Here is a 12,801-nt window from a genome sequence, read left to right on the forward strand (position 1 = left end):
TTTCTGCATACCAGCATTTGGGTGACTTTGAAGGGGGTCTAGGAACTGCCACAAAGAAGTAGAAACCCTGACCTTGCGTGCTTGGTGTAGTGTAGTGCCCAGGTCAAATGAGGACCTGAGATTTCTTGATTCAAATCTCCCCTCTGACACGGTGCTCACCGGGTGACCTTGGGCTAGCTATGCGCTTCCACCCTGACCTACCTCAAAGGGTTGTTCTAAGGGAGGATCATGCATACCGATCTGAGTTTCTTGGAGAAATGGTAGGGTCAAAATGTACTAGGTGGACAGATGTCAGTGACCTGTTTCACTGCCTTGGTGGTAGGCACTCAACTTTGGTGCTTGTGTTTTATTTGCAACGACATGGAGGACATTGAAGATTCCAACGTTATATGAGTTGATATTGAAGATTATGGAATGTGCTGAAATGGACAAGTTGACAAATATATTAAAAGGAAAAAGAAGAATAATTTATGGGACGGAGGGCGTTTTATGACTGGTTAAAACTTAAGTACTGAGAAAATAAGATTAAATGAAGAATAATAAGAATGATAGATGTAAGCAGTTGTGAAATTGTAATGAGAAGACAAGCATGCAGAATGCCAGATTGGAATTTTTTAATATACTTTTGTATCCTTCCTTTCCCCTTTCCTGTGCATAAACCAATAAAATTCTTAAAAAAAACAAAACAAAAAAAAACAACTACTTTGGTGCTTGTGTTAAAGAGAACAAGGATAGACTAGAATGGAAGTTCTGGTAAGAAAAACGGCCACTAGATGGCTTCCCACCACCCCTTATCTCAGATTAGATTTTGTTTGTGGCTCAAACCCACAAATTTCAATAGGTTTAGACTGGAGTAACTCTGCCCAGCATTGCACTGTAAGCTTCCTAAATTCTCCTTTAATAAAGCCATGGACACCTTTTTCAGTAACCCATTAAACCCGGATTACCTACACCTCCCAGCTGTCTTCTCCACTGTAGTAGCAGAACAAACACAACTTTAAGTGGCAAACCTCTGGAAGTATCAGGGGAGATAAGTTCAGAGTATTATGTTTTATTTTCTGTGACTCTCCACACTTCCAGTGGTTCATATAGATTAGAAAAAGCAAAATGTGACAATGAATGTACTGTTAACATGAAATACGACTATTTACAAAAGAAAAAAAGACATTAAATGGTTCCAACTGAAACAGTCACAATGATAGGTAAAGTACTGCGAAACACTTAAAAGGATTTAAAACTTCTGTAAAATTCCAGTTTCTGGTTATCCGAGATAGACAGTGATGCACCGTTTTCTAATTAAAATCAAGAAAGCAGATTTCTAAAGATACATCCGATTGTGTGTCTAGCCAGATGTCAAGGGAAATCCTGTATTTTTTCACATCACGCTAATTGTAATCTTATTTCCTTGTCGATGCCTTAAAACAGTGAACTAGCTAGATATTTTTTGATTATGTATGTCCCCCTAAAAGGTTTCTAAATAAAATCTCATATGAGCATTGTGATCCAGCATTTAAGTTCTGTTCTAGCTAAAGTGGAACATGTGCATGACTCTCTTCCATTGAATTCAGTGGGGCAAAAGTACTCCATTCAGAACCCTTTGATCCAAGGGTTCTGCTCAACGTGTCAGTTGGCACTCCAGCTAAGCTGCATATCTGTTTAGATTAAACCCTCCTATATACATTACTCTCCCTACCCATGTCTGTATTATGATTGAGAAACACCAAAAACAAAGTACAATCTATATTAAACCAATGTTCACCAGTCACTTCCTTTATTTTCCTTCTTTGACAAAGAGTAATTAACACATGGAATTCACTGCCACAGGAAGTGGTGGTGGCTACAAGCACAGACAGCTTCAAGAGGGGATTGGATGAACATATGGAACAGAGGTCCAGCTCTGGCCATTAGCCACAAGGTGTAGATGGAACACTCTGGGGCAGTGATGCTCTGTCTTCTTGGTCTTGGAGGGCAACTGTGGGAAGGCTTCTGGAGTTCTGGCCCCGCTGGTGGCCACTCAGTGGCCAAACCCAAACACCATCAGGGCATCCACCAGTGCTGGACTGGATGGGCCATTGGCCTGATCCAACATGGCTTCTCTTATGTGAAGTCGCTTCTTTTTATGGCTCTCTTGTGAGAAGGAAAAAAAATAAATGCACGGGCCATCAAAACATACATTTTGGTTAACTTCTGAGCCCCCGCAAAAGGCTTAGGGCAGGTAACTAGATGGTGAAGAGGACATGAAGAACTTGGGGGGGGGGCAACAACCCAATTGTTTGCATGCCAAAGGTGTTAAATCTTTTGTCTGGAGAAGGGTTCAACATCGACAGCAAGCGTTCGCATGATGCAAAAGCACCCTTCTAGGAGCAAATGTGACCACACTCACCTGGGAGTCTCTTGAGTGGTTTCCATCAATTCATTACGCAAGCAGAACTGATAAGTAATAGTAACTCTTAGTAACGAAGACTGTGTGTGTCTATCAAAATTACCCAGCCTCAAACCACTACTGCAACCCTACACCTGCATAGTCTCTGTGGCTGGCACCAATGCAGGCTTTAAGGCCAATCCTAACTGGGTTTACTTGGAAGCCCCACTGATTTTAGTGACACTGAATTCCAAGTCTGTATGCTTCACTCTGAGTAAACTAGGGGGGTTAAAGTCCTTAGAACTGATTCCACAATTGGTTCTTGTGAGCCAGCGCTCACTTCCCAAATGCATCCGAAGAGCCTCACTTTCAAATATGCTTAGGAACCCTTACTGCGTAATCCTCACCGAAACGACTTCAACCTATTGAAATCAATGGACTTAGACTGGATTAACTCAGCATAGGACTGTACTGTTAATCAGCTATGTTGGGAACCCTGTGGAACAGATACTGCATTAAAAGTTTTATAGCGCATGCACTCTTGTGCCTGAAGTGAGAGGAGTGTATTATATCTTATTGTATAATACATAATACCTGGTACAGTGAAGGAAGACTGCGTACTGCCGAAAGCGGGCATGGCTCATGAGTACACACGTCCAAGCAGTTCCCACTGCACCGTCTTACGAGCTATGGGGAATTTGCTCCAAGCATCGTTTTTGGAAGTCGTAGATTTTCATCTACAGAGCAGCATTCAGAAAGTCAGAGCAGTCACGAATACTCATAATTAATGCTTATCTGTTTACAGTAGAAAAAAGTAATTTCTGACATAAAGATGCAGCTCTGAACCTACATCTGCAGAGAATTAGGGTGCTCACAGAATGAACTTCCTGAAATTGCAATTTGTAAAGTGATCCATAATTGACAAGTGCAAAGCAAAAGTCACTGTTCTGTAGAACATCCTTGAGTAAATTTAAAGAAACAATTGCCATTTCTAATTGTTCGGAGTGAAGAAGCAGTCAATGTGATGGCAAGGCTGAATATCCCAATATGTAACAACGAGATATCTGAAATGTTCGAACCTGTGCTGGGCTTCTACCTAAATAATGGATATAAGAATCTGGCAATTTTCAAAGCCCTGGCTGGAGTAGTACAATTATAATGCTGCAGAAAACTTAAAATATCAAATAAGTGGAGATCAATATATTTATACGTCTTCTTTATGGCCGAGAGATCTGAACAACAAACAGGGCTTTACATTTGTGTTGCTAAAGGAGGAGTTCACCACTGAAGCGAAAAGGAAATTGAAAAGCACTTTGTGGTTTGTCATGGGGGGGGGAGTCACTCTTGAAAGGGGGGGGGGGACGGTCAGAAATCCCTTGATCTTGTGCAGGTCCTTAGACCAGAGAGTATGGAGAACAGAAACAAGTGCAGCTACACAAGACAAACATTTTCAGGACGGGGGCTTTATTCTTAATCAGGATTGCACTTTTCTACCTTTATATCGGAAAGCAGATGGTTTTACAAGAAGTCTCAAGCAGCAAAAGCCTCCCCAATAACTGCTTTCGAAGCCAAACAGAACTCAAAATTCCTAGAAGAGTACCACAGAGTTTGGAAACCTCCTGAAACATTTCTCCAGAACAAACAAACAAGACAACCCCCCCCCCCCAAACAAATAAAGTGCACAGTTACAACACAACTGGGGAAGTGCTCCACCAAGCACTCCCCTTCCCTGCTCTCTTCTAGAGCAGCAGCAGCAGCCGTCGCCACAGAGAAAGGACACGCACCTTTAACAGGGGGCCCGGCTGCTCCCCGTCCCCGGGTACCTCCTGAGAACGGCACTGATAAGGATGAAAGGACTTCCCTACATCCCCCGACTCCTTCATCAAGAACTTTAGCGAGGGGGGAAACCAAACATAGGAGGGAACTGCCCAATGTTACCAAAGTCAGAATCACAAAAATTGAGAGACCTAATCCTGTATTGTGGGGACATATCCAACCAGCAGTGACAACGGTCAGAAGCTTGTAGAAGTACTGTTTTTGCAGAGACGAGGAAGTAAGGATGATTCCGTTTCTGAGTAAACATGCTCAGGATCAGAAGAACACAGTTCGAGTCCAGAGGCACCTTTAAGGCCAACAAAGTTTTATTCTGGGCATCAGCTTTTCTGTGTGTGCACACTGAAGCATATACCCAGGATAAAAAGTGCCATTGGGATCAAACTTTGTTCTGCTGCTTCAGACCAAATCTATGCTTAGGATCAGATCAGGGTCTCGTAATCTGGGGGAACTGAAAACCTGACTCCACCCACGTGATTCTAGGCTAAAGAACGGCAGCACTAGCTTGATTAATGGAAAGCCATGGCAAAACTCCCCTGGTCCCCTTTGTCCTCTGGGTTGTTACCTCACAGCCCATTTACGCCACTTCTGCATCTGATATGTATGACGACCACGCTCTTTGTGGCTTTGGAAAGGAGGATACCGAGCACGATGCTCCTTCAGCGAGAGACCTGATGCAATTGTTTGGGGGGGGGGGGGGGGAAGAGATGAAGTCGGTTTCCACAGGTAAGCTTTTGCTGAGGTTATCCGGTGACAAAATGATACGCTGCAGCTAAGATGGAAGAGCAGATCACTCTATAAACCGGGCTGTATTTCCGAGGGTCAAACTGTGTCTGCCTGCCAGAATGCTAGGAAAAAATCTGCAAGAGTTTTGAGAGTTAGTCAAAAGAGATGAAATGGTCCCTCCATTTGCTGGCTACTTAATAAAGGTAAAGGTTCCCTTGCTCGAAAGCCAGTCGAGTCCGACTCTCGGGATGTGGTGCTCATCTCCGTTTCAAAGCCGAAGAGCCAGCGCTGTCCGAAGACGTTTCCGTGGTCATGTGGCCGGCATGACTAAACACCAAGGCGCACGGAACGCTGTTCCCTTCCCACCGAAGTGGTCCCTATTTATCTACTTGCAATTTCTTGCTTTCGAACTGCTAGGTTGGCAGGAGCTGGAACTAGAGACAGGAGCTCACCCTGTCTTGCGGCACCCGGGTCTTGAACCGCTGACCTTCCACAGCCTGCAGTTCAGCGTCTTAACCACTTGAGCCACCGCAGCTCCTTAATACGACACTACAAACTCTAGCAGTTATTTTTCCCCTCTAAACTTTGGTTAACCCTGATAAGGCACTGCCTCTTACCCTCAGTTTTAAAAGCTGAATCACAAAGCTTAGAAAAATTAAGTCGGTGGCATGGTTTACGAGGACCCAAAGTCAGCCACAGAGCACACAAGGTGTTCAAACCGGATGGCGCCATCTTTTATATCAGGAATATTTCAAATTTCTTCCACAGCAGCAGTCTATGATTGTCACTTCTAATATTCTAGGACAAAAGAATACAGCCGTGATGGAAAAGGCAGGCGAGGAGACTGTAAGAAGATTTGCCCAACTGTCCTCCACCCCATGCCAATGCATATATACGGACTATCTACTGATGGCATGTATACTTCTGACCTTGCAGTCCAATACAAAATGATAGAAGGTACGTGGAAGTACGAAGGCATGCCATTTTGTCGGGCTACAAGGCCTATAGAATGGATGCAACCTGGAAATGTCATCGCCCTATCCTACCTAGGAGAACCTCTGGGAGTTCAAATGGGGTAACACAAGCCAGAGGAACAGAGTTGGGACAACGTATGGATCCAGACACTTGGAGATGCCATTTGGTACAGTGTTCAGGGTCAGTGAACCTATGACACGTCCATTTTCTTCGGAGGGTTGCCATCGTCCGCTATGGCAGCAGCCAGGACATGACGGCTTCTCGGTTCCGGTGTGTAGTTTCACTGGTGCGTCGATGCTTGAAACGTCAGAGTAAACAGATAGGAGGTGAAGAGGATTTGGTTCAAGCCTGGAGGGTGCTACATTTGGCAATTTTAATCTTTTTTTTAACAAAAAAAATTTGTTTCTTAAATTCCTCTGAGACAGAATAATGGGATTTTTTTTTCTCCATTTCATTTCTATGGCATCGCTATGAGAAACAAAACTATCAGCATCAACAGATCTGTAACAAGTTAGTGCACCCAGCATCAAGAACGTTACAGCACATCTAGAATAATAATAGTTAAAGCTCACAGCTAGTCATTTTCCTTTTTGCATTTTTCACGTTGCCTATAATATTTTGTTCTCACTATATTGTTAAGCAGCTCCAGTTTCCACATTAATGGCTCCCAAGCAAGTTAGACAGGAAGCCGGAGAACTTCTTCTCTTGGGGCTCTGCCTCTTGGCCTTTCGCAAGGCCCAGTTCACTTTCGATCTGCTCCAGCTCCGACTGGTCCAGCAGTTCAAAGTCATCCCCTCCCTCTGAGTCCGTCTCTTCGTTTAAGTCTGGGCCTGCCTGCATGGACTGCAGCTGGTCTCTGACGGCGGCTGACACCGCGGAGGCCACCACATCGGAGGCCATGGCCTGGACCAAGCTGAAGGCCTGGCTGTTGAGCAGAGGCAAGGAGAGACCTGCTGCAGAGAGCCCCTCCTGCTGGGAAGACACGGCAGGGCAGCGGTCCCTCCCCCCATGTCGCGGCACGGGCAGGCCGATGCTCAAATCGTCCTCGTCGTTTGTTCCTGCGCCATTTTCCACAGACGGGAATTCCAAAAGCTCTTTCGCAAACGCTTCCTCGTGGTCACTTGGCCGGTCAAAATCTATTCAGTAATCAACAGAAAAGGCTGTCAGGGAGGAGGAAACCACCACCGCCGCCGCCACTTTGTTCCTACAGGATAACACTGAACATCGACACAGACTGGGAAATATTGGACAGATGGATGGGGGAGGGGAGAAATGGTGCTTTTGCACATCCCACCCATGCTCATTTTAAACCCAAAAGTTAAGTGCACATATGTAGGATAAGCATTTTATAAAAGTATCAGCGCTGAACTTTGGATTCTATGACACATCCTAAGGTGTATTTTAGACAACGGGTGGCATTCAATGTTCCCTCTAAGCTGTGGAGTCTTGTGAGCAAATATCCTACTTGGTGAGCTACTGGCATTAAAGTTGTGAGCTAGCGATTTGGCCCCTGCATAAATCAGTTTGCTCCGGAGCCCTCCTTCCTGAGCTGAGACAAAAATGTGTGAGCCGGAGGCTAAAAAACTGTGAGCTAGCTCACACTAACTCAGCTTAGAGGGAACACCGGCTGGCATTGTGCAGGAAGTTGCTATTAACAGAAGCGGGGCGACTTTCACCAATTCCTCCCTCCCGCTTCAGACCTCAGGGTGTTCTGGGGGTAGGGGGTCCCCTGCCCTCAGGAGCAGTGCGGGGTGGGGATTCTGGCTTGCAGCAGGACAGGAGGGATAAGGAGATCCTGTTCCACTGACGGGAATCCCTTCTGTCAGCAGAGATTTGATGTGGGACCCAAGCCAAGGAGATCGGAGACTGCAGAAGCCTTGTCTGTGCAAATCCCACCCACCCGCATTTTAAAAAACCCGAAGCCTTGAAGGAAGCATCACATACCATCAGAAGTATCTGTCTGTGGAGTATTTCCCTCAGATAGATTGAAAGTTCCATTGTCAGTCCAAGATACTTCGGATACATCTGTATCCGATACAGACATCTCTTGGGCCACCACGGCAGGGCTAACCTGTATTTTGAAAAACCAAACTGTCAGATGCAGCAGACGGTCTGCTAAGCTGAGTGCCTGGTCACTGAATATTTATTTATTTATTTTATTAAATTTATACGATGGCTCTCAGCACGAGACAGTCCCGAGGTGGCTAACAAGGGTTACAGTATTAAACAATAACAACAGGAAACACGTTAACAAAGTCAGTTTAAAACATAATACAAATAAAACTAAAAAGCAGCCCGCGTAGACAAACCCAACTAACTAAAAGCCAAGCAGAAGAGCTATGTTTCGTAGGTCCTGCGGAACTCTGATAAGTCCCGCAGAGCCTGCGTGTCACCTGACACCTGGTTCCACCAGGATGGAGCCACTATAAAGAAGGCCCTTGCCCTGGTGGATGCCATGCAAATGTCCGAGGGACCAGACACCACAAGAAGTTTGCAAGTTGAAGAACGCAAACTGTGGGGGGGGGGATGTCAGAGGAGGTGGTCCCACAGGTATGAAAGTCCCAGACTGTTTAGATCCAGCCCGCGCAGGGCTGCAATCTGCCTGAGAGCAGCTGACTCTGTACTGCTTTCTGATTCCCGTTTCTAACGTGATAAGAACATAAGAGAAGCCAATGTCGATCAGGCCAATAGCCCATCCAGTCCAAACTGTCACACAGTGGCCAAAAATACCAGGTGCCATCAGGAGGTTGTCAGCTATGCTGCCATAAGGGTTGGGGGTGGGGTGCTAGCTTGCCTGAACTGCTGCATTCCTTTTCAGCTTCTGTAATACTCGCTTATCTATGGCCTTGCAGGTGGGGCTGTTGTGTCTGAGTTCTAGGGAACTGTGGGAGCGCTTTCGGTTCTCAGCTTCGGCTCTAACGGCCTGGGGCTCCTTCTCCCCCGCGCGGGAATGTGGCTAATTGGCCTAAGGAAGGGGGTGTGCATACAAATACCCCATTATGCTTATAGGGGCGACACCATTCTTAACAGTGCTTTTGTTAATGCATCTATAGCTCTTCAATAAAGTATAACCTTTCTATGAAGCGTGTACTCAGTTGTTGGCTGTGGAACCTGACAGAGGTCCACCAGTGGGGCCAGGACACTAGAAGCCCTTCCACTGTCCCCCCCCCATCACCATTAGTCGATAGGACACCTGGGCACATTAATACAAACAAAGCAAGGCTTCACTGGCTCCTATCAGATAAGAATGCAGAGATTACACATTCAATCGCTGAGTTTTGTGCATTAATTCTTAGATTGCGGGAATCGCATTTTAAAAGTTCTTAAATTCAGACTTCTATTTTTGTATATTATGACTGTTTTTTCTCTCTCCCTTACATATTATGCTTACTCTGTATGTTGGTCTTAAGAACGTAATAATAAAACTAGCTAATTAACTAAGTGGTAGAAAGAGTAAGAGTCCAGTAGCACCTTTAAAGACTAACAAAATTGTGGTAGGGTATGTGCTTTTGCGAGTCACTGCTCACTTCTTCAGACTTATTTCCATGTATTATTTGCATCCTCCTGGACTGAATCCTCCTGTATCAAACTGAGACCTAGGTCTCCTGCCTCATTACCAATGCTGATGTCTCCATAGCTCTGTATATCACACCTAATCCAATCGCACCTGCTATTGCCATTTGGCATCTGAAATCATCTTTATAAAGTTTGTATCTCTGGTACGTTGTGTTACATTTTATGGCACACATGGCCCGGCCTGGCCCGACAACGTGATATTTATGTCAGATCTGGCCCTTTTAACAAATGAGTTTGACACCTCTGGTTTAGGGCTTTACAGGGGGTAATCACCAGCACCTTCAATTTGATCTGGAACTCAATTGGGAGCCAATGCAGCTGTTTCAAGAATACCCAGAATACTCCCTGAAATAAATGCCTATGTGAAATTAAACATCTTGTAGCAATACTGAAACAACGTGTTAAGGTTGGTGTAACATAGCTTGCCAGTAAATCAAAGAAAAAGAAAGGGGGGCACACTAAACCAAAACAAAGATGAAAAGACAAATGGTGCCGAGGAAAAGAATCTGTAATGATTGTATGACCCCCTACGCGTTTCGTGTGCAGCTTTGTGAGAGGAATCTTCCAGATTCTTTTTAGTTCCGTTCCCATGACTCTGCTAAATCATACAGAAACGGAACGAAAAAGAATCTGGAAGATATCCCCCCCCCACCGAAGCTGCACGCGAAACGCGTAGGGGGTCATACAACCATTACAGATTCTTTTCCTCGGCACCATCTGTCTTTTCGTCTTCATAACACGGCGTGCCCCTGCTTGCCAGTTTATATATTTACATAGTCACACTAGTTATATCTTCCAACTATTGCTCGGTGAGCCAGAAACACTTCACTTTAGTTTTCAGGGGGAGAAGCTGATTATAGAAGTGGCTGTAGCTTCCCCAAGTTGAACACCTCAGGCCAAGAGGCAGTGTTAGAGATCTAAACTCTAGCGACCTTTCACATTCCAACACACAAGAGTCAGGTTTCCAGCAAGTAATTAGGCACAGAAAAAAAAGTCTTTTGTATGGCAGAGGAGTCAAGATGCTTATTTGTAACCTAACGTGAAAGAGAACCAACCTTAGGACACAAAGATGATATGTCTAGCTCACTGTCATCTTCCATCAGCTTTGTTTTTATCATTTCTGGAAAAGAAGATCACAAACAGCTTTTAATGTCCATTTTCACAGGCAGAATAGAAAATACTCACAGTTCGTTCTTTCGCAGTGTATTTATTTATTCATTACATTTATACCCCCACCCTCCTGGCCATGGCTGGCTCAGGGAGGCTTACAACAACATAAAAACAACAATAAATAGTATAATAATCATAAAACCATATAACAATCACAACATTAAAAGGTGCTAACAATAATAATCCAATTACCATTAAACAGATAACAATTTAACACTATATCCCTAAGTTTGGGTTTTTTTTTAAAAAAGCACTACTGCTCCATCACCACCCTGATATTTTGGCCTCTCCTTACATTCTGTAGCCTGTTCTATCCATATAAATGTGAACAGTATAAAATAAAATACAGGGACGTTAGACCATTTCTTTCTCATGGATGACATCAACTTTATGTAAAAGTTCGCTATGGGTCCTTTCGTCAGGGCCTCTTCACAGACAATATCTGTCTTTCCATATCACGTTTGCCAAAGCAATGAACATTTGCTGTCAAGCAGCTTCTGCATGTGTGCAAATGCTTCTTCTTTTTATAGAAAAGTTTTTTTTTAATTTTTTAACTACATTAACAAGGACATAAAAAGTAAAGGTAAAGGTTTCCCTTGCTCGAAAGCCAGTCGAATCCGACTCTAGGGTTGCGGTGCTCATCTCCATTTCAAAGCTGAAGAGCCAGCGCTGGCCGGCATGACTAAACACCAAGGCGCACGGAACGCTGTTACCTTCCCACTGAAGTGGTACCTATTTATCTACTTGCAATTTCTCGCTTTCGAACTGCTAGGTTGGCAGGAGCTGGAACTAGAGACGGGAGCTCACTCCGTCATGTGGCAACTCGGGTCTTGAACTGCTGAACTACTGACCTCCCACAGCCTGCAGTTCAGCGTCTTAACCACTTGAGCCACCGCAGCTCCGCAAAAAGACAGACATACATACAAACATACATCACACCTTCTAAACATAAAAACGGGGGTACATTGTGCCTTCTTGACAGCAAATATTCATAAAAACACATGTCACACAAGATAAAGGTTTGAAACATCGCTTGTATTCCTCATGAAGTGTATAAGACTATTTTTCATCTTGCGTCGGGGATAAACGGACAGCTGCAGAAGGAGCTCCCCATTCCTTAACTGAGACACTCAGCATGAATGTTGGGATTACAAAGAAGAAGGCAATCCTGCAATGAACTCACCAGCTCTCTCTTTCAATTTCTGGTTGATATAATCCCTGATACCAAAGTCCAGTTTCAGCAGAACTGACTTCATGTTGCAAAATACTTTCTGCCCAAATTCACTGCATGTGAAGAGTGGACACAGAAAGGCTCCTAATACTGTAACAGGAATGAGAAACATGTAATTAGGTACGATACGTATGCAGAATAGTATCTTGCCTGAAGCTGGGTCCAGACTAAACTGGCACTTTCCAATAATTCCCCTGGCCTGAGGAAGACCCCCCCCCTCCCCAGCATTTCTCAAGGTGCCCTGTCCCCCCAGGAATATCATTGCACGGAGATCAGTGGGTTGCAGAAGGGGGCAAATCTGAATCTGCCGTTGGAAAATTCCCCGCATGGTTTTCAAAGGCAAGAGACAGTCAGAGGTGGAGAGCCCACCAGGGCTGACCCTGCTTAGCTTCCAAGATCCGATCAAACTGGGCTGGCCAGGGCCAATGCCGTTGCCTGCCTCAGCATAGCAACCCTGGGCTTCCTCGGTGGTCTCCCATCCACGTAGTAACCAGGGCTGGCTCTCTGCTTAGCTTCTGAGACTTCGAAAGATCAAACTAGCTTGAGCTATCCAGGTCTGGGCCACAGGGGACTGGCGGCCATCTTCTATTCACCTGCCTGGGACTGAAAGCGAAATAAGTCTGCCATGAGGGTCCAGGGAACCAAGATGGCCACCATTCCCCCCCACCCTTCTATGGCCTTCCCTGGGCCTTTCAGCTCCCTGTCTGTTCCATGTAGGGCTGCCAAGTGGGGGCGGGTGGCGGGTAAACCCCCGCTTTGGAGGCCCGATTTCCGCCGCCGCGGAATTAGGCCCCGGGGGGAACCCCACCCCGGCGTGCGCGTCACCAGGAAGTAACGTTATGACGCCGGGCACGCTGGGGGCGGGGCCACGACCATCTGAGAGGAAACTCTATGGTTTCCCCTCTAATGGTCATGGCCCCGCCCCCAG

General features: G+C 45.3%; 1 protein-coding gene across 1 annotated transcript in view; it reads right to left on the minus strand.

Annotated features, from left to right (window-relative positions):
- Positions 1–5,402: 5,402 nt before the first annotated feature.
- FAM134B (family with sequence similarity 134 member B) overlaps positions 5,403–12,801 on the minus strand; it is a 38,345-nt gene continuing 30,946 nt past the window's right edge. The window contains exons 4-7 of the mRNA XM_015409569.1: positions 11,826–11,963; positions 10,528–10,592; positions 7,841–7,967; positions 5,403–7,032 (exon numbers count right to left, since the gene is read on the minus strand). Coding sequence (XP_015265055.1) covers positions 6,554–7,032; positions 7,841–7,967; positions 10,528–10,592; positions 11,826–11,963 — 809 coding nt within the window. The 3' untranslated portion in view covers positions 5,403–6,553. The remainder of the gene's footprint in view (positions 7,033–7,840; positions 7,968–10,527; positions 10,593–11,825; positions 11,964–12,801) is intronic.

Source organism: Gekko japonicus, unplaced genomic scaffold (genome assembly GCF_001447785.1).
Source record: "Gekko japonicus isolate JY-2015 unplaced genomic scaffold, Gekko_japonicus_V1.1 scaffold1501, whole genome shotgun sequence".
Lineage (NCBI taxonomy): Eukaryota > Metazoa > Chordata > Lepidosauria > Squamata > Gekkonidae > Gekko > Gekko japonicus.